This window comes from Rhipicephalus sanguineus, chromosome 5 (assembly GCF_013339695.2).
Source record: "Rhipicephalus sanguineus isolate Rsan-2018 chromosome 5, BIME_Rsan_1.4, whole genome shotgun sequence".
In the NCBI taxonomy this organism is placed as follows: domain Eukaryota; kingdom Metazoa; phylum Arthropoda; class Arachnida; order Ixodida; family Ixodidae; genus Rhipicephalus; species Rhipicephalus sanguineus.
The window spans coordinates 54365052-54390415 of NC_051180.1; the positions used below are offsets into that span (position 1 = coordinate 54365052).

Consider the following 25364-nt stretch of genomic DNA (forward strand, 5'->3'; position numbering starts at 1 on the left):
ACGCGCGACGCTGATCGAGCCTTTTAACTTGAGCGAGACACTGCCGAAGCTGTCCTCACGGATGGCGGTACCCACAGCAAGTAGGCGAAAGAGGCGCGCAAAGCCTAAATGGTTTGTACGGAAGCAGGCGCCTTCGAAAGAGTGTAGGACTAGCACTTATTCTCGAAACACTGGTGCACGCGTAATGGTTCGATTTCAATATATACCATATCTGTTATTTCTTTTGGATTGTTGCAAAGGCGATTTATCGATCACTGGTGACATGCGCTTCCACTGAACGTACACATCGAAAAGGTGTGGAACTGTGATGGTTTGTCCCGCGGTCGCCACACCTTACACACAAGGTCCCTGATTACATTTCGTCTAAAAGTAAAAAAAAAGAAAAGAAAAATAAGCGAAATCTTCATACATATGTTGAAATATGCAGCTCTGAACGCCTATAGAAGAAACATTTAATGCTATAGTTCAGACACACTGCAGTGCATTTTCAAATTTAATCTATTCTTTTTTTTTATTTGAACTTGTTCACTTGTTTGGTCACTTGGTTGGTCAAGCGAAGCGCTTGCTTTAATGTTGAAAACTTACAATCGCGTCTAATCGATTTCTTTTGCTTATATTTGTGATATTTGTCCCCATAAATTACTAATTCTTAGGCGAAAGCCTTATATGCCTTATGCGAAGGCGGCCTTGAAAGAAACCACGGCGGGTGGTACAAAAAAATCACGTGACCTCTCAAGCGTGGCTCGAGGCACTATTTACGCGCTCACTTCGTCTTTTTGGCGTTCTTGTTACTAAAGGCCGCGGCTGTACTGACCGTTATGGAGGAACGCGAAAATGACGCACGATAGAAGACGCTCAGCTGCAGGGCCTATAGTGTATTTCGTGGTAGGTCGAAGAGGTATCCAAGACCAGAGGAGCATCGACAAGCAGGAAATGAGACGCTCATCGGATTCTGACATGACGTTTCGGTTTTAACAACGAGGCTGTTTAAGCCGGCCGTAAAAGCTTTGGTGTCCGCAGAGAACCGCACGTGGTTATGCGTCACAGGAATTGGGCAAGCCCCACTACCAAGTACGGCAGGTGCGAGCGTTAAACGGAAACTCTGCTCAAAGAAGTGGAGCACGTGGAACACGTGAAGGAGATAGAGAGAGGGAGAAAGCGATAGAAAGAAAGAGAAAAATAGAGAGAAATAAAGGGTATAAAGAAATTAAAAGATATAAAGCACTTGGTTTGTTAAGGCGAATCAGCGGCCTTCGTTTTGGAATGCGTAGAAAAACATTGTTAATGATCTATAGCATGTATGTCCGACCAATATTAGAGTTTAGGTGTGTGCTATTCTGTGAGGGAGCCACTTATAAATTACCCCCTCATCTAACTATAGAACGTGAGGTATTACGGTTATGTTTAGGTCTTCCTAAGTTTGTAGCCCATAATATTCTTTACCATGAAACATACCTGCCTCATCTGCAAACCAGGTTTCGTATTCTAACAGTCCAGACATTTCTAAACAGACGCTCGCAATATGTATTTCTTAGCGAGCCGTCCATATTTTTTTATTGTGAGTGGTCTCGGCTACTTCGTCCTCAAATAATTTTCGTACAAAAGCTATTGGAGTCATATTGCTTTTTAGCGCAAAAAACGACGCCACAAGCGCTGTGTTTCGTCTTCTTTCTTGTGGTGTCGTTTTTTGCGCTAAAAAGCAATATGGATTCTCACTAACTAGCCCGCCAACGCATTCTGTTGAACTATTGGAACCGTTACAAGTGACAGTCCGTGATATAAGTTTCCCAAATGTACTCAATCATAAAACAATAATAGAATTTTATTATATATTTCCAAAAAATGCTAAACTATTGCCCATTAGATATTTGAACGGGTTGTTGAACAACCAGAGTCTACAGATAAGTTCAGTCATAGCCACAGACGCCTCCGTTGCAGATGAGAAGGCAGGAGTGGGCATTTATTCAGCAGCATTAAACTGGTCTTTTTCACTTCGACTGCCCGATTTTACGCCAATATTCCAGGCAGAATTAATGGCGATTATTCTGGCATTACGCAAACTCCCAGCATCCATTTCTTCAGTGGTTATACTGACCGATTCTTTGTCAGTTTGCGCTGCTTTGACAGTACCAAAATCATCGAGCTGCCTATCAGAACTATATACGTACATGCCCAATCATGTACGTATTGTCCGCTTGGTTTGGGTGTCAGGTCATACTGGAATAACTCTAAATGAAGAAGCGGACACATTGGCGGCAGCATCAATTCAGGGCCCGGTCCTGAAGGTTCTAAGACCCTCCTCCCAAAATACTATCGCACGATTTCGATATTTTTGTATTCGAGAGGAACACACAAAATCTTCGGTTCTAAACGGTGCAGATTTTCAGCACCCTAGGTTTCCGTGGCATAGCTCATGGTGTGGCACAAGACAATTAGAAGTTACATTCACTAAATTGCGATGCAGAATTCCCTCTTTAGATTTTTATTTACACAGGCCTGGTTTCGTTCCTTCCCCTCAATGTTGTTATTGTTCGCAAGCAGAAACCATGGAGCATTTTTTCACAGAATGTTGCAGATATCAACATCTAAGGCAAAGATTTCTCGAACCTCCTTTCCGAAAACTTGGGCTTGAGCTTTCCGTAACGTCATTACTCTCCCTGGGGGCGTCAGCACTGGGTCACTGCAACAGGGACATATGTGATGCGGTATTTAACTATATAAAAGAGTAAAAAATCCTGCCATGCTAATATTCCAAGTACATACTTATTTTATTCATTCATTCATTTAATTAATCGTTAATTATTTATTTAATTCTTTTATTTAACTCACACTCTCTCTCCCCTTTTTCTCGCTCTTTAGCATTCAATACAGAAACTGTAAACACAAATAATATTTTCGTTTACCTACAAATTATATTTTTAGAATTATCCCCCCCCCTCCTTCACAAATCCTACTGCCGTACGATTCATGGCCGATCCCCCGTGGTTGGTTGAGCCCAAGGAGGTTCTATAGAACCTCTGGAGTGGCAGTCCCGGCCGCCGCCAACGGGAGCAAGTGAAGCCGCCGGCGGCCATGTAACTAGAGGAAAAACAGGGCGCGACCGCCATAGACGGCAATGGAATACGCGCGGCGCGCGCGTTGGTTTGCAGTCCCACAGTCAAAAAATGAGATGGAAACTGCTTTAAAGTTACACCCACGAAATGTTGCCTCTTCTCGTTTATGAAACAAATTATGTCATACACCCATTGTCAGCTGCAGACTTTCAGAATAATCTGTTGTCGAAGGGGTGCTTCGTATATCGAGCGCGCTGGCGCACTGTAATTACATATGTGCTACTAGGAACTGGGTTTTTGTGATGTAACGGCGTCAGTGTTCAAGGGGTAACCACAAGCTAACGTGGAACGCACTTATTCTCACATAAGCACACATCCATCACGCGAAAACGGCAAGAAAACTGGCCGCACGGTGAAGTGCGCGAACGAGTGCAGGTGCATCGTCACTGCTCTCGCCTGCGCAACCTTTCTGTTGCCGCGTATAGTGCGTGAATCAACAACTCATTGCTTTGTGTTGCCCTCGCTAACTTTCTGATGGGGTGCGCGATTGCTTGACGCATTTAACTTTCCCACAGGTTCAAAACCAGTGGGGGCATGCCCCCACACTCAAAGCTGCTCCTCCCCCCCCCCCCCCCCCTTAACCTACGTGGGCGACGTGTGCCATCACGGCAAGCGCAGCGCGCACAACCTCGAGACAAGGTAGCTCTCGCCCTCTCAGAATAGACGCATAAAAAGGTAAAGCAGCCGCGTCCATCGGTGTTTCGGTTCCGGTTTGGTCGGATTTCAGAAGAGTTACATCTTCCTCTACCAGCCTACGTCACTCACTCCCCGTGACGTCAGGTCACGTGACCTCTCGGCGCACGTGCAACCGCGGGTGGTTGGCAAAACATTCCCGCTGCCGGCTCAGCGTGGTACAGACGCACGGTGTTTGGCGCACGTTTTTTTTTTCTTTGGAACCTTTTTCTGAATCTTTCGGTTCCAAGATTATTTGTGGTATGTGTCAAAGAACATATAAATGTGTCGTGGACTGCGTGACGAAAAATTTGTCACGCTGCTGGCTGTTTAACTTGGAGAAGTGAACCCACGTGGTGGTTTGTGCGAGGAACAGCGGCATCGTCTTCGAAAATGTGCCGCGTTTACTGTGGCGTGTAGTGTGCGTTGAAAGGCAGCGACGATATCGGTTCACATTTGCGGACGTTGAAAGTGACAATATTGTGTGTGGTGTGTGTTGTGTGAATAACGATGCATCTTGTTTGCGAAAACATCGGCACGCGTTGTTTCTAACAGGGCAATTTGCAGTGACCGGTTGTCGACGGAACATCAGGATTGGACATTTTATTTGACGCGATGATCTGCGAGTGCGTACGTCTCAGTGTTTGTGCTGCGTGCACAAAAAAAAAAGAAAGTGCATGATGTCCGGACCGAAAGGTGAGACTACGCATGAGCTACCAGCGTGTTTTAGCATTGCGGAACATGCACGTACGGTTTACCACGGCGAATATCCAGAACCATACGCGTATCGCCTTTTATTGGAGATATACGTCATAATGGAAGCAGTGGAGATTCTTGTTTGTCATATTCTAGTTAGCTTACCTTTACGGCTCGATATTTATGAAGTGACATTCCGAGTTTGTGTACCAAGTCTAAAGGAGAGGAGCAAGTATGGAAACACGTTGAAGGCATCAGATACAGCGACGTAACCGCGCAAGAGAATATTTATAATTAAATTATTGTGTTCAACATCTCTAAACTGCTCAGTGGATTATGAGGAACGCGGTAGGGGAAAACTTCGCTTTAATTTTCACGAGGATTTTTTAACCGAACGCAGGCTAATGCCTGTTTCCTTCGTTTTTTCTTCTTTGATTCATCTCTGATCAGAATTTTGCGCCGTGAGTGAGAATCTAATCCGTGACCTCGCGCACAGAGCCGCCAATGCTGTACATCGTTTAAAACTGCAGTGCAGATTTCGCTACGGAAATTCATGCCATGCTAATCCATGACATACTAATATTTCTCCAAACACCAGTCGCCGTGAAAATGTACAACGTTCGCTTCCGAGGAGCATAAGATTTTTTTATGACTGTCATCCACGACGAGCAAATCATATGTTGACCTAGCAGAATCGTTCATTACAGGCAGTAACTCTTCCTTCTAACAGCTGTGAGTTCAGAAAACAGCAATTTGCAAAAACTTCTATCGAAGTAAAGCAGGCACACGCAGTGCTGCTATGCAGAGAGATCCCGCCGGCGGAACTTTCTTGCCAACCAGCACCTGCTCCGAAGGCGGGACTTGGGGGCAGGACACTGCCAGTGACGTCACACTGTTTGCAAACAGGGAGAGGTCTATTTCTTCTTTTCGTAACTATTTGTGTTGAAGCTACGTCAAGGAGGTAGAAGCTAAACGGCTTTTGTAGATGCGCTGGGAAAGCAGGAAAAATTGTAGGTACACTGCCAGGCCGTCTGCCCTGGTCGTCTGCCCCGTTCTGTCGAAGCAGCATTCTGCGAAGTGAAGGTGGTTGGTTGGTTGGTTGTTCCTTGGCAACCTGGCGCCACCCACCGCGGGGGATCGGCCATGAAACGGGCGGCACCTTATTTTAGAGATAAAATTGTTTTACATGGAGCAGAGGTGGTCAGAGCTGGTCACCGTCCTTAGCTCTCTAACCATTTCTTCGACCGGCACGTTTCCAGGTAGAACGCTGCGCGCAGTCTTTCGGAAACATGTAACACGGATAATCACGTCATGGAATGTTGCGTTTGCCATTCCTCGCATGCATCAAATTCGATATCCATGCACCGCGATATGCATGCACGCCGTCAGTCTTGACTTGCAAGAAAACACCAGAAATCTCGGAATTCTAAGGGCGTTCAGACTTCCTACTCGTACCAATAATGCTCGGTACGTCCAGCTAGACTGCACCCCACTATTTGGTACTTCGTGGATACACTTAAAAATCACGTACAACGTCGTGTCAGCGAACATTTAAAGCGTAAAATTTTCGTCGATACAACTGTACGCATGTATTACATGTATGCGCACTTTTCAAATTGTTTCCAGTTTAACAGCATGCACGGAAAAACAGACAATCGTCAGCGAACGAAGTGAGGACACTTACACGTGAAAAGTGATCCCAGGAGTCTTCTTATTGCGATTTGTGCAGCCATAAGCGACGCACGAAGTCACCATGGCCTCGTAAAATGTTTAACTGCTTTACAAAAGCATGCCACCGTCCCCAAAGACAACTGCGACGGCGGGACAACAGAGCGCACTCCGTCGTCTGCTTCCGAGTTTTTCCTTTTGCAATATGGCGGCGACCGGATGGATGGATGGATGGATGGATGCTATGAGCGTCCCCTTTATAACGGGGCGGTGACATGTCTGCCACCATGCTCGAAGAAAAAAGAAAAAAAAAAAACTTCCTTGTTTCATGCTGGCCTAATACCTTGTCTACATTGATTAAATCTATCTTATTATACCAAAAAAATTTATAAATTCACGTACGGTCTATCCTCTGCCTCTTAAGGCAGAATGACCTTATTTCCCCCCCCCCCCCCCCCCCATTATTTATTTTTGTACTTTATCTCTACTCTTCTGCCACCAATACTCTAACCGTCTCTTACTTATTTCTATCGCGGACGTGTGCAGCTTTCCATTGTTGTCCCTAAAACCCAAGGCTTCCTGTAGACTCGTGCCCACAAGTATACCTGGGTGAATATCGCCACATTCAATCAGTACATGTTCCATCGTTTCCTTAGTTCCCCCGCAGCATCTACAGTGTTCGTCTTCGTTACTGAATCTCGCTTTATAACTTCGCGTTCTAAGGCAGCCCGACCTTGCTTCAAACAGTAAAGCGCTTCCCCTTGAATTATCATAAAACCTTTCCCTCCTTATTTCGTTTTTTCCCTTTCGGTAGTTACTCAGAGCCGGCTTCTTTTCCATCGCTGTCATCCAATAAGTCCTCTCCGCCTCCCTGACCTTCCGCTTAATGCTCCCTGTTGCCATATCGCCCGCACTGCTAGCCGTATATTTACTGGTGAGCCTCCTAGTTCTCTTTCTCCACTGCGTGTCAACGCTTTTTCTATACAAATACCTGAAAACCTTCTCTGCCCATCTACTCTTCTTCATTTTCCTCAGCCTCTCTTCGAATCTCATTTTGCTCTGAGCTTCCCTCACTTCAAAGCCTGTCCATCCCATATCACCCTTTACAGCCTCAATTGTCGTCTTCCCGTGAGCGCCCAACGCGAGGCGGCCCACCATCCTTTGATTTACATCCATTCCTGATTGTACCTCTGACTTCATGCAAACCACTGAGTTCCCAAATGTAAGCCCCGGGACCATCACACCCTTCCACAGCCCTCGAAGCACCTCGTACCTATTGTATCCCCATAAAGCTCTGTGCTTCATAATTGCAGCATTCCTCTTTCCCTTTGCTACCGCTGCTTTCTCTTGTACCTCCATATATCTATCCCCTTCATTTACCCATACTCCGAGGTACTTGTACTCGCTTACCCTCGGTATTTTTTGGCCCTGTATGAAGACCGCATGGTCTTCGTGATCATTGAATACCATCAATCCACATTTTGTTGCACTAAATTCTAGTCCTAGAGCCTCACATTCCCTTCCGCATATATCTGCCAGTCGTAAACCAAAACGAAGATCTATGGGAGCTTCAACAGCTTCAACCGCACCTACTGTGAAGCCGAAGGAGGCTTCAATGAACTACACCGTCCTATTTGTGCCTGTTACGCCATCGGACAATCTGAGACACCTGAATCGGCAGACCATCTCGAGGAAACTCGAGTCTCTGGCTCCAAACGAAATCAAGGATGTTCGGGTCAACCCCCGCAAGAATGTCTTGGCTATCGACGTTATACACCAGGCATCTCTGCTTGCTCTGACCAGGGTCACAGACTTCGACGGTATCAAGGTTCGAGCTCACCTTCCACTTAACAAGGACATGGTGGTAGGTGTAATATACGATGTAGACATCTCCATTCCTTGTGGCGACCTTGCAATGCTCATCAAGGAAGTTAGTGACCACAGCAACATCGTCCAAGTCTCACGTCTTGGCAACTCGCGTTGCGTGAAGATTGTCTTCAAAGGTGACATATTGCCATCCCACGTGAAGGTGGGACACTTTCGTCACGTGGTCCGCCCGTTTACACCAAGACCACTCCAGTGCCGTAGATGTCAAAAAATGGGTCATGTGAGCGGAGTTTGCAGGAACGTGGCGATTTGCCCCCGCTGTGCAGAGCCACACAATGCGGAATCCTGCCGAGCAACTGCCCTCAGATGTACCAACTGCCATGGATCACACGAAGCCTCATCAAGGGACTGTCCATTAGTGAAAAAAGAATGGAGCGTCATGAAACAGATGGTACGGGACGGCTCGACGCACAAAGAGGCTGCTGATGTGGTGAGAAATAGACATCGACGCTCGCGTCGGCGACGAAGGTCTAAGACTACTGCTACCCAATCTGGACGGACAACGCGATCTCCTACACCTACAGATCGTCAGACTTCCCTTAAGCGACAGCTACCACCACTGCCGCCACCACCACCGCCCAACGCATCACAATTGGAGAGCCGGAAAGACGCAGAAGCTTTGAAAGCGGCGGCGGATGTCGCGTGGCCCTCACTGCCACCACTGCGCACTCATAAAGAGTCGATGCAGAATGCCCCGCAGTGTGCTTCATCGTCCACAGATGATTGTCACGACAAGAACCTACAAGTCCTCGCTGTGTTGAGGTCCCTCATGACCACGATGCGCACTCTCCTAAACGGAATGACAACCCCGTCGGCTCAATGCGCTCTGCAAGTACTGGATTCCTTGGAGCCAATCCTTGCAAGCCTTTTTTAACATCTCGCAGAAGAACTGATGTCAAATATTTTCCCGTTGTGACTGTCTGTGTGTATGCGGTGAACACTGATGTGTGCACGCGTATTACTTGTTCCCTCTTTCCTCCTTGCTCTCTATCTTCTTTTTTTCTCCCCTTCCCCCTCCCCCCGTGTAGGGTAGCAAACCGGGTACAACCTGGTTAACCTCCCTGCCTTTCCTTCGCTTTTATCTCTCTCTCTCTCTTGACTGTCCGCAAATAAGACAATATCATCAGCATAAAATAGACCTGGAAGCTTCTGCTCAACCATCGTGCCGACCTGTTTGTGTGACAAATTAAACCCAATGTTGCTACCTTCTAGCGCTTTTTCCATCCTCACCATGTACAGCATGAATAACAGCGGGGACAAAGGACATCCCTGTCTCAGCCCCTTGCTAATTTCAACGCTGTCCTTGCTACTTATTCCTTCCCATTCTATACAAACTGTATTTTCTCGGTACATTTCCCTCAAAAGCTGTATACAGTCGTCCCCTATGCCCACTTCTTTCAATATATCTCACAAAATTTCCTGCTTAACGTTGTCATACGCTCCGGTGATATCTAGATAAGCTATGTATAAGGGCCTGTTTTCTATTTTCGATATTTCTATACACTGGGTAAGAACAGATTATCGTCTAACCGCCTGTCGATTCGAAATCCATTCTGAAGTTCTCCCAAAATATCATTTTGTTCTACCCACGCTTCTATTTTTAATTTTACTGCCTGCATCGCCAACCTGTATAGCACCGATGTAATGGTTAGCGGTCTATACGAGCGAATGTTATCCTTTTCTCCCCTGCCTTTATAGATTAAGTTCATTCTACTTTTTCGCCAACTGTCTGGTATTTCCCGCTCCTGTAAGCACTTTTCTACGGCTTTCAGCAGTGCTTCTTTAGTGTTATGTCCGAGTTCGTTAATGAGGCTGACGGAAACCCCATCTAAGCCCGGAGTAGTGCGCTTAGGAATTTTTCCTTCGGCCTTCTTCCAATTGCACTCCTTTGCGTACTATTACCTACCGGGGGAATCCCCTGGGTGACCTTTTTAAACGAATCGGCTGTTATCTTTCGGATGTAACCTAGCGCTTCATGCTCTTCCAATTGATTTCCTCCTTCATCTACCAAACGTTGTTGCATTGTGACAGACTTCCTACCTAGCGCTTTTAGGTGGCTCCAAAATATCCTAAGCGCGGCCTTCTTCTTTTCGCGAATCTCTGTCATCCAGCGTTCACTTTCACCTTTAATTTTTGCCTCGACTAATTTCTGCACGATGGATTTTTGCTCTAAATATATTTCCCATATTTGGTTGACTTCGTCCTGTGGCCGCTTCTCTTTTTTTTGCCTGTCTGTGCTCCCGTGATGCCTCACGTCGCTTCTCAATCGCCTCCCGGATTTCTTTGTTCCACCAACTTTTTGGCTTTCTCTTTCCTTTCCAACAAATAGTTTTCTTCTCTTTTTCCATTTCTTTTGTGATTATATGTAGCAGCTCACTATACTTCCAGTCTTTGCCTGGCAGTTCGTCTACTTTTTCTTCGACTCTTGCGGCTACATTCGTTATTTGTTTGTCATTTAGATACAAGCTGCCAAATTTTGATTCTATGTTCTTATTTTCAGTTTTATATCCCATTTGTAATATTATGCGTTTATGATCACTACCCAAGCTGTTAATGCCTTCCTCGTCTATTCTCATCTCTCTAAGTTTGTCATATATTCCTTCTGTCATGAGACAATAATCAATGCTCGATTGCCTGTTTCCGACTTCCCACGTGATCTGCCCCTCACACTTCGGCCCCACGTTAACTATCCCAAGACTATGTTGCTCGCAGAGATCTACCAATAACTTGCCATTGGTGTCTGAATATCCGTCAAGGTCACGAATGTGAGCGTTCATGTCCCCCAGAAGGATTATTTCGGCATCATGGCCAAATTCTTTAATATCGGTGCTTATGCATTTCACTATCTCCAGATTCTTTTCTCTGCAGTTATTCCCCGTCCACAAGTATGCTACACCTAGCCACGTTTTCTTTCCACCTACTGTGCCCGAAACCCAAAGGTGCTCTGAAAACGTCTGCTTCACTCTATCCCATTTTGTTCTGCTATGAATTAGCATTCCAACACCCCCACCTCTCCTTTCTGATGCGATCCTGTTACATCCTTCCGAAATATAATTGTCAATATGTGGTGGCTCTTCCAAGTCTCTAAGGTGTGTTTCTGTAACCGCATAAACACCTATCTGTTCCTTGTTTAACTGTCCCTCAATCTCTAACCATTTTTCCTTTTTTCTGCCACCCTGCATGTTAATGTAACTAATTGCAACACGCGCCTTCTCCCTTCTTTTACCTTTTCTCTGGTTTTTCGCTATACTGCCTGTCAAAGAGTCCCCCTGGTTGTTTTCCTCATTACAAGCTACCCTGGGCACCAAAGGGCCCGCGTGCCCCCCAAAAAAGCTACTGCGCGTCCAGCAAGTCGCCAACCCACCTCATTACCAAGCCTCCTATCGAAGTGTATTCCGTCTCTTTGAAAACCACCCCACCTGTGCACCTCTCTGTTTATTTCCACTACCTCGATGCCTTTCTCTCGACTCATATGCCATATCTCTTTGTTTGCGTCGACAACCGCTCTTTGCAGGTTGACGTCACGCACCGGTACCTCCGTTATTGTGCATACCACTATCTGCACCTGAGGGGAAATGGCGCGCATGTCATCTACCCCTTTCGCTAATGTGGTCGCTAGTTCGGCTGATTCTTCATTCAAGACGTCGTTTAGACCTCCCGCGATTATCACGAGGTTATGTCCATTAGCCTTAGTTGCGAGTTTTGCGCTAGCTTGTCTCATCACTGATCCCAGCCCATGTCCCGGGAACTTCCCTATTAAAACTCGTTTGTCGCCTCTCACCCTTTCCTTGACTGCTTCTGCGCATCTAACTAAATTCGAGTCCCCGGCGATTATCACGTGTTCCGACTATTCTGCTGGACTCTCCCGCACCTGGCCACTGCCTCGGTTATTAGCGCGTGCCACTGCTGCTGTATTGTCCCCTCCCCTTCCCAAAACTACTTCGCGGAAGCTAGGTCCTGTGACCCTTGCACCTGTCTTTTCCAAACCTGTTTCCCCCTTCGCGTCTACCACTGTGGGGGTCGATGCCCCTCTGTTCCCGCTGTCGCTTGCTTCCTTGTTCGCCATGACTACCTTTGCTAACCCCTCCTCGGCTGACTTAAGCCTTTCCCCCATAGCCATCGTTTTTTCCCGCTCTGTCGCCAACGCATTTTCCAGTTCGGCGATTCTTACCATGAGCTCATTCTGGGCAGCCATCATTATTTCCATTTTCGCCTCTAACTCGCATTGCTTACACCTGGCGTCAGCTCCCTCTGTCTTCTCATCCGTACCAACCTCTATTTTCCATCCCATTCCGCACCCTGAATACTTTACGGTCTTTTTGACCATGGCTAGATCGTTCACACGGCGGATTAAATACACTTAAAGCCAAATGATATCACTAAACTCCGCAAGTATGCTACACTGCAAATCACATGTGTACCTTTCAGCCACGTGGTGTCCGAACGAACAAATAATAATAAAAAAAAACCAGGTAACTGTCACACAGGAAACAGTACAAAGTTGTAAGCCCTATTAACCTTCAATCTAGTGGCTTATGTACTCATATAACTAAAAAAAAACAAGCTCGAATCATGCAAAAAAAAAAAAAAAACTTATCTGACGCTGTCATTCCGGAGCCCACGAAAAACACGTCCGTTCTCTAGCAGTCCGCACACGCAAGGATCGTGCAATGGCACCACCTGCAATGGCACCACCTGCAATCACCTGCTTCACTTACGAGGGCGCCACCTCCACTCCAGAAGAAATAGTATATAACCTCCTTGGTTGAGCCATTCCTCTAGGAACCAACCAATCAACTGCGTGAACGAGCAGCGCGTGCGAACCAGAAGAGACCGTGAGAGCGAGGTATATACGCCACTGCGTGTTTGTGTGTCTGATGAGTAGAACACGCTTATAAATTGCACTTCAGGAATGCCTGCTTCGGAACGGAGGTAAATGCCGTTCGTTTTACTTACACCGTGCTCCAACCGTTGCCTGCACGTAACACAACCACGCACTTCAAAACTTTCCCACACGTCGCCCCTGTAAAATGTGCTGCGTACTACCTTTCTGTAAGCTGTCGAGTGCTCGTTGCAGTCGCAGCGAATTTGTATCGAGCGCCATGCATGCCATGCATCATGGCTAGAGTGTACTAGAAGCTTACTCTATCCGTGCCGTGCATGCATACAGATATGATGACGATGATAATGAAGCAGGCTGGTGTCACTGACCGCTTGACTCTTAGCCAAAGCTAAAGAAAGAAACAACACTTAAAAAAAGAGAGAAATGGTGGGAACAAAATGCTCGTCGCACTTCAATTACGGTCCCTTCCATCCACCGCATTCACCTCTCCGGACACTGACGATAGTAACGCCGCTAAACGGCTTTTGCGAGAATGGCGAGCACAAGTCTGCTTTCTTACTGTGTATTATTCGTGCGCTTGAGCAGCTGGCCGCTGCCCCAGCCCAAGTTTTCTTGTCGAGTTGCAGCTGTATCATCACGACCCGACCAAGCTGCTCTGTTACAGCTGATTGCCACTGGGCCACTCGTAAACGCTGCTGTCTGGCTCTAGGTCATTATCATTACTTTTTTTGGATCATGAATGGAGAGTTGTTGGCTGAAAGCGAGCATACGAATGCGTGTGACAACTTGCTGCTACTCTCTGTAATTGCTGTTTTGCCTGCACGCATAATAATACAGCTATTGGGCACCCGTTCATTCAATGCAGGGTTATGTGTTAAAGGATGACTGCTAGCTACTAGCCAGCCGGAGTATCGCGACCATGGCTTCGAAGTTTTTGAGATGTACTCTGTTTAGGTCTGGTACTATCCAGCAGTTGAGGCCGCGATCATAATGTTGGTTGACCACTGTACAAAGACCTTGGCACAAGGAATCGAGTAATTCATGTTAAAAAGGCGGGGCATGCAAACACGGACACATGAGAGAAGTCAAGACACCACAAACGTTACTTCTCTCATGTCCGTGTTTGCACAGCCTGTCTTTCAAACTACCTCAGCACTCTGTGAATCGAGTAAATTGATCGGCAGGAAATAATCAGGCACAACCTCATCTCAGCTTGGCTCATATCAGCATACCTCCGTTTACAGCGCCGCAGTTTCACACAAAAAGCGTTGAAAGAGACAAAAAAGAAAAAGACCTATTCACACTGTTCTGTGTCTTAGATGTCTTTTGTTTTCATTATTGCTTGTGTGAAACTGCAGTGTAGTAAATGTCCAAACAACATTGAATAGTAGCTTGAAGCTTCGTGGCAGTTCGAGTGGTTACTGATTCTATGCCAATTCCAAATGTTGACAATTAAATTTACCCTTTCGTGCATGCCAGTGTGTAAGTTTATAATTCGGATGTGGCCAACATGCAACAAACAGCTAGGAGTTCATAACGCACGTTCCTTTAATTGACATCAGCTCTAACTTACTGATTGTGACCTGGCATTGTCGATTGATTTCTCGAACGCGTCACAGTGACAGCTTTCAAGGAGCATGGCCACAACTACCATGGAGCAGCTTGGCCACGTGGACGACCTACGTGCTCTGCAAGCAAGCCTGGGTGACTTGACGTGAGTGCTTTCTGCTGCATGCTGGTGTTCTCTGCAAAAACATTCAGCTCACCTTAATAAGTGGTGTTCTAACCATCCATAGAAGTTTCAACTTCCTCACGCAATGCGAACCCATGACATGCAGAATTGAAACAGCAGCAGACAAATGCAGAAGTGACTGTGAGATGCGGTTTGACATGTTTGTGGAGTGCGAAGGATTTAGTGTTGTGCAGGTATTTGCGCTTTTACTAATAGCTGTCAGTTTCACAACATATCAGAGGACAATGCACACCCAGTGGTTCTGCGTGGCTTGCGAGATAATGTATACAGCTGTAACCGAGTGTGGCTTACAGTCTGCCCTGCCCACTTTTAATGCACTGGGACTACGGTGGTCACCCCGTTCTGCATTGAGGGCTCTTGTCCCACATCCTGCAAGAGATGCGAAAATCTTCAAATATTTCCGTTTGACACCTTATTATTATTGTTCACCAGTGCCTTGAGTTTAGCTGCATCTGGCTATCCTGTTTGAGGATGTGTTGGCTGCAAACACTCCAAGCTTCCGAAAACGTCAGGTAGCCATGCGGTTCACAGTGACGACGAATGCTTCCGGCGCTAGCTATAGAAATACAGCTTCAAGAAACTAAAACTAGCGGCGTCAAGTACTTCCCAGGGTCTTAATCAGTAAGTAGCATGTGGAAACAAAGCCACATCATTTTTGTGAGTGACTATTGTTTGTATTGGCACATTTTTATGTTTCATGTCAGGGCATATTTCACTGATCTGTGAAATTGTTTTGCTTGCACAGATATGGATTTGAACTTCAACTTCTATTAGTTGCGCATTTCCCTGTTTCAGAGATGATGAAATACTGCAAGAGAAAATTTTTTGCAAAAAGTTAAAAAATAATTTAGGTAATTTCTCACAATGCTGTCTGTCAATTCCCCCCCCCCCTCCTCCTCTTCCTTTGTAGGAAGGTGGTCACCCTCACTGAGACAGTGTATTGAGCTGTATTGATCTTGCATTTTCATTAAGTGCATCTTCTAGACAGACAAGTGACAAGCAGTGAGCTTAGCTTCGAAGTGACTAAGAAGCTGAATGGATGCACTTTCACTCTTCAGTCTTCACTGCGTAAGCAGCGGAGTTAGCACAACATTCTGCCTTCTGCTGCCAGCATTGTGTGCATGTGCATTAATGTTTCCAACCAGTGACTCTGCATGTACGAATCATTAGGATACACTACTATAAGTAGAGAAGACCCCAAACATTTTGGTTACTCTCTGGTCGCATGCTGTTTGTAAAAGTTATTCATGATGCAACATAATTTTATGCACCATTATTTGGTCACCTTGCACTGCTGCCGTAGCTTCATTACGATTTTTTTTTTTTCATTTTTGTCGTGATTGAGCTATAGCTGCTTGACAAACGAGCACGAAGAGCATGCGATTTAAGGCAGGAGTATGTGCTATACTAGATGGGCGATACCTTCTCCACCTTTTCCTCGGGATTATCGCTTCGCCATAGCCTTCATTCTGCAACTCGTATTGAATGTGACACTCCATATGTTGTCCGCAGTCTTAAGATTTCTTGTTAGAATGGGGAACTAGTGCTGGCTAAGAGGCATTACAGCAGATGTCAGACCGCTTTAGAAAGTGATTATTGGACAGCATCACTAAATATAGGTAGTGGCCTCTTTGACAAAGATTATCAAATGCTGAAATTTCCTAAATACTTTCTTTGTTTTGCAGACGGAACCAGGGCTTGCTCTTGGACACAGTGCAGCAGGAAAACAGCCGCTTTGCTGATGCCTTGGGGAGCCTTGATGATGTGGTCTGTCAGCATTCTTTCTCATGCAGCATCTTTCAGACTGCAGTAATGTGCCTGTGATAGCGGACTCTTTGGTCACATTGACAATATGCTACCTTGGCTATCACAAAATTGCTCCTCAACATCATGGGCCGCAAGACACTTTAATGTGGTGGTGGGCATCTCTGTGGTATTGATACCTTTACATGTGCTTGTTAGTTGTTTCGATAGAGGTGAATGCTAGAGGCCCATGTGCTTAGATTTAGGTGCATGTGTAAGAACCCAAGTGGTCGAAATTTCCGGACGCCTCCACTATGGCATCTCTCGTAATCATATCGTGTTTTGGGGACATAAAATCCCAACAATCATTATTATTATTTGACTCACCTTTGTAGAATGTCTTCTGGCGATATTTATGGCTCAAAGAAAAAATTTGACAATGGTACAATCGAAGAATTGCCTTACAGACCAGTGATTGCAAGCGGATAAATTGATTCCTTGTTCAACAGCTGCAGCGGGCGCGGGTGTACCAGGCCAAGTTGGTGCGCCTGAAACGCGACATGACGGAGTTGCAGCAGAGGAGTAGTCGCCTGCGCAAGCGCGCCTTGCGGCTGCAGCAGATGAAACAGAAGGAGGCCTTGCAGGCTGAGCAGCAACGCCAGCGAGACCTGGAACGCACGCGGCAGCTGCAGCCACGCGTGGCACCGCAGTTGGCTCCCCCTTAAACGAGCCAGCGCATCTACTGGTGTGGGATCTGCAGTGCGTGTTGCCCAAGATGCAGAGAAAAGAGAGATGCTGCTACCTGCAATAAGTTCCTCTTCTTCCTCTATGCTGCATCCACTGAACAAAATGAATGACTGATCGAGCCCGTAGATGAGCCCCGGTAGTCAGCTCGCCGCGAGTTTTATGACATTTGCATCTTGGGCTTGTTGATATATATTGTATGAGAGGGTGTATTGTGCTTAGTACAGGACACAAGAGTGACAGCAGATGTGGTTAACTGCCGTCTTCCAGAATCAGGTATTGTGTCGATGCTTTTAGCATGTGTTTACTGAGGCACTTGGCAAAAGATATCTGTATAGCTCTGTCCCTGGAAATAAGGATGTTTAATGTTTAGCATTATGTGTGCTCTGTATATTAGACTTGCTACTACACCTAAGCCCTCATCGGTTGTACTACAGCACTGCTGCCATGAGAATGCAGACAGCTTATGGGGCTTAAGGGGCAATTATGTCAAGAATGGCTCTTGAATTGTCGTTGATTTGAGAAGGTGCACTTCCACAATTTCGCCGAATCATTGGCAGGAAATATCCACCATTGCATTATCTTTAGCATTTCCCTCAAGGTTTCCTGGAACCTAAGCACAGTAGGGAAGTGGCAAAGTGTACAAGTGTCATTGTGGTAGCAGTGCAACAATGCTGTACATGTGCTCTGAATGTTGCTAGATGGGTTGGAACATGTTGCTCGTCTGTTTAGATCATACTTGCAGGTTTGAACAAGTGCACTTTTTTTTACAAGTATGAAAGAGACATAATATGTCTGTCTTGTTTTCTTGCGAAGTGTTTTGCTTATTTAAGCTGCGACGAGATGGATCTGTCATGCCGTGGGCAGCTTGTCTGTAGAATTCTTGCGTGTGGTGTGAGTCTATACTACATCATGCTTGCCTGCAAACTAAATCAGCAATTTAGTCTGTCTTTGCGAGCCTAGCTACACTCACAAGACACTTTGAGAGCATCCATCTCTGTAAGAGCTGCAGAGACAATACAATATTATGTTACTCAGAAAATGAGAAGTATTCAGCAGCCGTAGGTGGGATGCCCTTGGTGAAAGCATGTCTGCCAGTGACATGCAAGCATCCCACATCATTCGCAAACATTCCTGTATGACAACACTTCACAAAGGGCTTTCTTTTTCTCCTTTAGCGCCAGATGTTGCCTCTTTTCACCATTTTTTCTGACGAACTATATCTTACACAGGGTAGGTGACAACTCAGGATACATTATAGTACAAATACTATGGGATGTGCAATATGAAACAGTTGTCAGATAGCCAATTGTGTCTATGCATATGTGAATCTTTATTTTTTCTCTGAAGAAAATGATGTGCAAGAAGCCTAGCAGACCGAATGGGACCTCAGCTCATACAATCAGTGCATGGAAAGTAAATATGAAAGGTTATGTACCGGCTTCATGAAGGTTTTTAACAGTTCTCATGTCCTAGGAATTTTAAGCCTTCTGCATAACAGAAGGCATGCACCGTTTTCTGCATAGTCCTACACAGCGTTGTAAACGTAAAGCAGATTAACCTTAAGATACTTCATTTTACTTTTCGTGTAACAGATTGTACCACACATGATCACATGATTATGCATTAAAATATTTACTCCTTGGCTTCCTCTGGTCATCTATCATTTGCTCCAAGGACCTTTTCCAAATAGCCCAATGCTGCGTGTTGCTTGGCTATACTGACACATTTAATTTTAAATAGAGTGGTTTTGTACATAATTCTTTTCATCTCTATCGTGCCAAAATGCTTTGTATATGTTTCTTCGGAATAAAAGTGACGAGTGGGTTTTGACCTTGGGATTATTTGTTGCTTATATCATGCCTTAGTGAAGTAGGCGCTGAGGACATCATCCGAAATAGCTCTTGGCTTGAAAAGATCGTAACTTTAGGATCGTCTACCTGAAGAAAGCAAGGCCCATACCTTGTCAAGAATCATTGTTAGGGTTGCCACCTGCCCAGTGTCAGACCAGTGCAGCCGATTTTTCAGGCATAGGGCTGGTTGCCGATCGCAACTAAGACCGGCTGTCATTGGCTGGTTTGTTTGACCATCGTATTAGGACTACTTTTTTGCATTTTATGAGCATCAGCTCAACTACAATGATAAATATTTATTGTCAATCACCATAACTTTTATGCTATTTTTTAACCACTTTCTATCTTGTTCATGTAAAAGCTCTAAGCAAGGTTATTATTGCATGTGTACATATAAATGTCCGATACATTGTGGCTTATGCACTGTATGTTTTTTTAACGTCAATTTGCGCATATGATGTCACAGGCCTGGTGGATTCAGACGCAAAGAAGAGCGTTCTATCAACGAAGTTGGTTACCTTTCAGTGCAGCACATTCAGAGCAATAACCAAAACCTCGGTCACTTTTAGCACAAATGTTATTCCATTCATTGTATATTTTATGCCAACCAACAGACTAGTTCGTTAGATCAGTGTTGTGTTTTTGTGTATGTGTACATTGTTGATTTTGCTCTGGGGAAGCAGTGGTACAATAAATGGCATTGCATGTCAAAGACATAACATGCTGTCTATTGGTCAACATAAATTTAACTCTAAAGAGAAAGGGCGTGCAAACACGGACACAAGAAAGTCAGGACACCACAAACGTTTGTGGTGTCCTGACTTCTTTCTTTTGTCCGTGTTTGCATGCCCTGTCTTTTTAGAATAAATACTTACCAACTAGGTCAGCTCTCCGTTATTCTAATGAATTTAACCTCCTGTATAAATACCCCCCAAAGGGCAGTTTTTTTTTACAGCAGAGCTGTTATGGTCGAAGTTTGCCGTGTGTTGTAAATAGAAAATAATCATCATGAACCAGCACATGCCATCTCCGTCCTCTTCTGCTTTGCTCCCAGAACACGTGTGCCGATTTGTCCGGCATATGGTGCAATAACTGATGGACGAAAGAAAGATGGAGAAATTCTTGGTGAGGCGAGATTCGAACCCATGTCCCCACAATCCAAAAGCAAGCGTTGTAACCATTTGGCTATCCAGGCACGCTAGCATAGCGTAGTTTTGTATAGTGCAGTATAGGAAGGGGGTGGGAAAGGGAAGCGAGGAGGAGGGGAGAACGAGTACGGAGAGAGAGAAAAAACGACATAGAAAGAGGAAGATAGAAATAGATAGGGAAGAAAGAGTGAAAAAGACAGAAGGTGAGAGAACGAGATAGAAAGACACAGCCTAAAAAACATAAAAAGAATGACAGCAAGCATAGTATAGTATAACAAGGGGTGGGAAAGAGGGAGGTGAGAGGGTGAAAGCCTAGCCAAGCCAGGACCAGCTAGTTGCCCACCAGCTCTGCCGTGACCCAGCTTGACCCTGCCTTGCGCGACCTAGTGCAAGCTGCGCCATTTTTTTTTTTTTTCTGGGAAGGTGGCAACCCTAACTGTAGATGCCAAGCCTTCGGTTAAGTAGGTTTGCATAATCGTAAAGTGGCGAGGGTACGCACTCGGCTCTGCAAGTTACTTACCACGCGTCGGTAGGTTGTGGACCTCCCACAGTACACGTATCTGCGGATACCCGCTTCCACTTGTTCTTACCATCTCTGATCAGACGCTACGAACTTAACCACAAGCTTAACTGTGGGTTCCAAGGTAATGGCGCTGTGCCGACAAGGCGCCATGCACCCGCCGGGCCTCGTGGCCAAGAAATCACTGCGAAGCCACAAAATATTCGAGCCAAGGGAATTTATTCGACATAAACGGACAGTTAACGTTTCACAGCCTGTCTCACGCAGTGGAACCCTGAAAAGACAAACGAAAGCAGTTACCAATACAATATGAAACCTTGACCGCCAGTGGAATCGATACTAGCCACAACTTACCAATAATTCTTACTACATCACTGCTTCAGGAGTTGGTGTCGAACAGCGAAGAAAGGAACCGCGAAGCCACTTCCGAAAAAGAGGGCAAACTTGATGGTCAGTCCATACTTGTTATTGATCTTGAAGGGCAAGTTCTGCAACAAGAAATGGGGGTCAGGCACATCAATGAGCGTGTACCGGTGCCTCTCTAAAGACGTCTCTTACCGAACCAGGAATGCCGCTGGTGTCGTGGTCATCGTGACCACTCCTTCGGATCGCTGAGGTAGTGAAATTCCGTGCCACAACGGCCAGTCGAGAAACGCGAGACATGTTCATGTTCTCCACTCAACACGCACAACCACGACAGAGTGCCCTCCTTGACCCTCCTAAGCTTTTTTTCTGGATTGGATTGGATACAAAATAAGACGTGCCTTGGCTATAGCCGATGTCGAAGTCAGCACGCTCCGGTGGAGCCAGCCGGCTAGCCAATCAACCAACGTTCGAAGGCGCGACTGAGCACGCGTCAGGTATGTTCGAAGATGTTTCATGTGTTTGAATAGCTTCACAGTTGGCGGCGTAAAACTAATCGAATCGTGAAGTTGTGACTTCGGGGTGCGGCCTGCTGCCAGCGAAATGGCCACCACAATTTCCAGCACGGCGCCTTTGGTCAACATGAGTTGTTCATCACTGTGGACGCCATACAAAGACCTCCAGCAGGCGGTAGAAGCGGTGCTTGTACACAGGGATGTCGAGGCCGTGGCGGACTTCGTCGCCGCGCTCCGACGCCATCGACGGGACTTCGCTGCCTTGCTGGTTAACCCATCGCGATGCACCCAACACCGCGATGCAGTGTCGCGGGCACCGCAGGACGGAATCGCAGTGTCCGGCAAGGCGACGCCGCAGCTGCTACCGCAGGACGTTGTGGGTGAAGCGCTGCTGCTTAGCGAAATGTTTGAGCTCAACGAGCTGGCTGCCTTGGAGCTGGTGCTGGCGGCGCAGCAGCAATTGCCGCTATTCCCGGAGCTCACGCGTGGTTTGGTAGCCGTACTCCTCTATTACGATGGCCGGCGTGCGTTGGTCAACGCGCTGCGGACGCTGGTTCAGGTCACCGAGGGTCGCACCTGGACAGTCGGTCTCAACGCCGACGTGTTGGCCACCGTCACCAAGTACACCAACGGTTTGCGCGACGAGGACGGCGTACTGGCTCGCGCACTTCAGCTGCTCGATCGCTTCGACTATGTGCGCGAACTGGACATGCTGCAAAGAAACCGTGCCCTCGGGCCACCGCGCTACCGTCGCCAGGTGCTGGACATGATCCAGGAGACGCAGCAGTCTCTGGCCGAAGTGGTCTTCTGTTGGGCCTGCCAGACACCGCTCTCCAAGAGCGACACCCTAGCCATTGTGCGTTTCCTGGCCCAACGAGCCCGGACCGCCGGCGATGGCGCTTTGGATAGCGTATCGCTCACGCTGCTGATGGCTTTGCTCTATGCGCTGGACACGACACCGCTGCTACGCGACGCCGATTTGGCTCTGGCACTGCATCGCGAGTTCACGGCCCCGCAACAGGCGTGGAAGCAGGAAGCGCTCTTTAGCATTGCGCAGTTCGCCTGGTCACTCAGTCTGCGGGCCACGTCGCAGCTGCCGGCTGCGGCTGGCCTGGAACCAGAGCTGACCGTCTGCCTGGAAGAAGACGAACGTCTCGTGGATACCGCGATCGATGGCCAGGTTTTTTCTGCTCTACGGCAGTTGGTGGTGCGTTCGCCCCTGCTGCACCGCGAGGAATTCTTCCTTAAGAAGGTACACGCTCTGCTAGCGGACTTCGTAGCCCTCATGCCACTCAAACTGAAGGAACTGCGCAACCAGGGTGACGAGGCAGCGCGCATTATAAACACTTACGCGCAAAACGGGCAGCCACCACCCGTGCAACTACCGCGTCACTTTGAGCAACTGCTGGAAATGGTTGCTGAGCTGTACGCACAAGATCCACTCGAGCTGAAATTGGCAGAGGACTTCTGGATTGAAAACCCCGAGGGCGGCCACAGGCGCCAGTTGGCTAAATTTGTGCGTCTGGCGGGTGACCTACTCCAAACGCCACTTTTTGTGCCTTATGTGTCAGCACTGAGCAGCCTGGCACGGTCTCGTGTCAGTGCGCAGCACTGCTTTCAACTTCTCAAGAGCAATGGCCATCTAGCAGGTTCACAGTGGAGCCCCGTTTCTTGGGACAATTTTCTAGGAGCACTGCGCAAATACTTCAACTGCTTGCACCCTGAAGGTTCATCCGAGTCGTACCGAGCCCCACAGCCTATTTCAGCGCCTGACCTCCGTGCCCTGGTTGCTATGCTCAAGCTTTTAGAGACTGTCGTGCAGTACGATGAGCTCGCTCGATTAACTCTTGCCGATCACCCGCATCATAGCACGCTGGCTCTTCTGGCTGGCTTGATAGGATGTGCAGTGCCTCCAGAACTGAAGGCGGCTCTTCTGCGCGCTTTAGCTGCCTTTGGTGCAGCCCCCGAGTTGGCACCGCGCATCTGGCAGTTGCTAGTGCCCTGCCTGCAAGGACTGCGTGCAGAGCTGGACGAGGTTGAAAGCCGCAATGAAGAATTTCCCATCACCGCAGCATTGCTGGTTCTTCTGGCCGCACTGCTTAATCATGCTCCAGGGCTTGGCGCCACGGTTTTCCTTGAGCATGTGCGCGATGCCGTGTTTCTACGCCTTAATGTGCGTGCCTATAGAAATGCCTCTGAGAAGTGGCAGCTGGCAGCTGCATGTCTGAAAGTACTGGGCAAACCTTGCGTGGAAGCCTTGTTGCTGGAGTACCTTGAAGAAGGGGGTGCGCTGTCTCTTCTACTGCACCTACTTGATGAGGCTGCTGGTGAACTGGGTGATCCTGCAGAGGCCAGCCTGTGTGCCCTACAGCTCATAGAACGCGCTCTGCATTTGCCATTGCGCGAGCGTTCGGGGTGTTCGCTGCACCGTCTGCTGTTGACCACCACTAACCCACGTACCCAACACCCTGACTGTGGGCGCGTGCTGGCGACCTACGTTATCCACGGGGCTCTGCAACCGCGCCATGCCCTGTCTGCAGCACGCATCTTGCTGCAGCTGTGCATGCAGCCGTCCTTGGTTAGCCAAGTAGAAGCTGCCTTCCGGGCTGATCGGGTTCAGGTCCTTATGCACGGCTTTGCTGAAGCTATTGAGGTAAGTTGCTCCATACACATGGTTGCTTCTTGGATTACTAATTGCACATTTTGCTGGTCATTTTCAAGGGCTATGGAGAAGCACATCACAATTAGTTTGTTAACATCAAGCAATGTAAACACATTCTGCTGGCTCGTTCCAAGCATGGTTCCAAGCACCGTGCTCCAGCTCTGCGGCACTCTCATCTGCGACCCGAGAGCACGAAGTAGATTTGCCAGAGTTCTGGTCGTGTGGCTTCTTTTGATAACATTGGCACATCTCCCATGGCATCACTGTAAAGGCTGTGCTTCAGGGCATTCACACTTTCTTTACAACCGATGGCATGCTGATGTGTTTCCTCTTCCCGCTTCCAATTGCTCTCACGGGTAGCTACATGTTTGGCTTTGACATGCCTGAATCAGAAGTGGGCTTCACATTGTTGCAATTTGAATCGGAGCATTGTAGCAATGAGATGAATGTAACATAACTAAACTGGCATCTTGGATGTCAGCAGGGCAGCACACACGACACATAGTTGTCATGGGGCACATGCTCACATATGCTCAAGCACCGTTTGCAAATAACTAAATTAGATTAAGGTTCACCTTTCCATCATGCTAGTGGTCATCCAACATGCCAGCTGTGAGGATGCCAGTAAAAGCCATGTCCAGTGCCTCACTACAGTAGTTCTGTAGTCGGTTGCAAAGAAAAATGTCAGCTCCACCCAGAGTGTTAATCCAGTGTTAACAAACACTCCATTAACACTTTGGGTGGAGCTGCCGTGTTGCACTAAACAAATGCAGTGTTAACACTCCACCTGTTTAGTGTAATTGTCTGTTTGGCATGCAATACATGTGATGTTAGCTTTTTCTATATTAAAATCATGCCATGTATTAGCTGGTAAATTAATTTGGGATGACCTTGTTTCGCCCTAATGGACAATAAGTTCTTGTCAGCCAAGAACTTACCATAAACAAACTTTTTCATTGCACCCATGATCCCTTAAAGGGCCCCTCACCAGGCCACATAGCAAATTTTAGTTACACGCTGGAAGTTGTTGTGTGCCGAATGAAGAGCTATGCCGCAAGAATTTTTCAAATCGGTCTATTACGAGCTGAGAAAAACAATAATTTGTAGCGACACGGAACCATCATGCGAGGAGGCGGTTTTCAAACCCTTGCCACTCGCCCCGTGTAGCCTTAGCAAGCCAAATC

At 47.0% G+C, this 25364-nt stretch overlaps 3 protein-coding genes across 4 annotated transcripts in view; 2 read left to right on the forward strand and 1 right to left on the reverse strand.

Annotated features, from left to right (window-relative positions):
- LOC119393638 (biogenesis of lysosome-related organelles complex 1 subunit 6) overlaps window positions 1-19700 on the forward strand; it is a 49359-nt gene extending 29659 nt beyond the window's left edge. The window contains exons 1-4 of one of the 2 annotated variants that reach the window (XM_037660746.2): window positions 13431-13588; window positions 14499-14593; window positions 16318-16399; window positions 16885-19699. In XM_037660746.2, coding sequence (XP_037516674.1) covers window positions 14517-14593; window positions 16318-16399; window positions 16885-17100 — 375 coding nt within the window. In that variant the 5' untranslated portion in view covers window positions 13431-13588; window positions 14499-14516 and the 3' untranslated portion in view covers window positions 17101-19699. Of the gene's footprint in view, window positions 1-13430; window positions 13589-14498; window positions 14594-16317; window positions 16400-16884 lie in introns of those variants that run through there. The other variant, XM_049416304.1, reaches the window with a different exon arrangement.
- Window positions 19701-21005: 1305 nt separating this feature from the next.
- On the reverse strand, window positions 21006-21384 carry LOC119393640 (cytochrome c oxidase subunit 7C, mitochondrial-like). Its single transcript, XM_049416305.1, has 2 exons — window positions 21199-21384; window positions 21006-21128 (listed from the first exon to the last, which is right to left on the reverse strand). The coding sequence occupies exons 1-2, from the start codon at window positions 21307-21309 to the stop codon at window positions 21012-21014; spliced, it is 228 nt and encodes a 75-aa protein (XP_049272262.1). The 5' UTR covers window positions 21310-21384; the 3' UTR covers window positions 21006-21011.
- A 79-nt stretch (window positions 21385-21463) lies between these two features.
- LOC119393639 (nuclear pore complex protein Nup205) overlaps window positions 21464-25364 on the forward strand; it is a 31023-nt gene continuing 27122 nt past the window's right edge. The window contains exon 1 of the mRNA XM_037660747.2: window positions 21464-24171. Within this exon, the coding sequence (XP_037516675.1) occupies window positions 21607-24171 (2565 nt within the window). The 5' untranslated portion in view covers window positions 21464-21606. The remainder of the gene's footprint in view (window positions 24172-25364) is intronic.

Bases quoted from the DNA above. Each gene is read 5' to 3' on its own strand.
- LOC119393640 (XM_049416305.1), bottom strand. From the start codon at position 21,309: ATGAACATGTCTCGCGTTTCTCGACTGGCCGTTGTGGCACGGAATTTC. The intron at 21,129-21,198 runs GTAAGAGACGTC...TTCTTGTTGCAG, and splicing joins CCAGCGGCATTCCTGGTTCG to AACTTGCCCTTCAAGATCAA.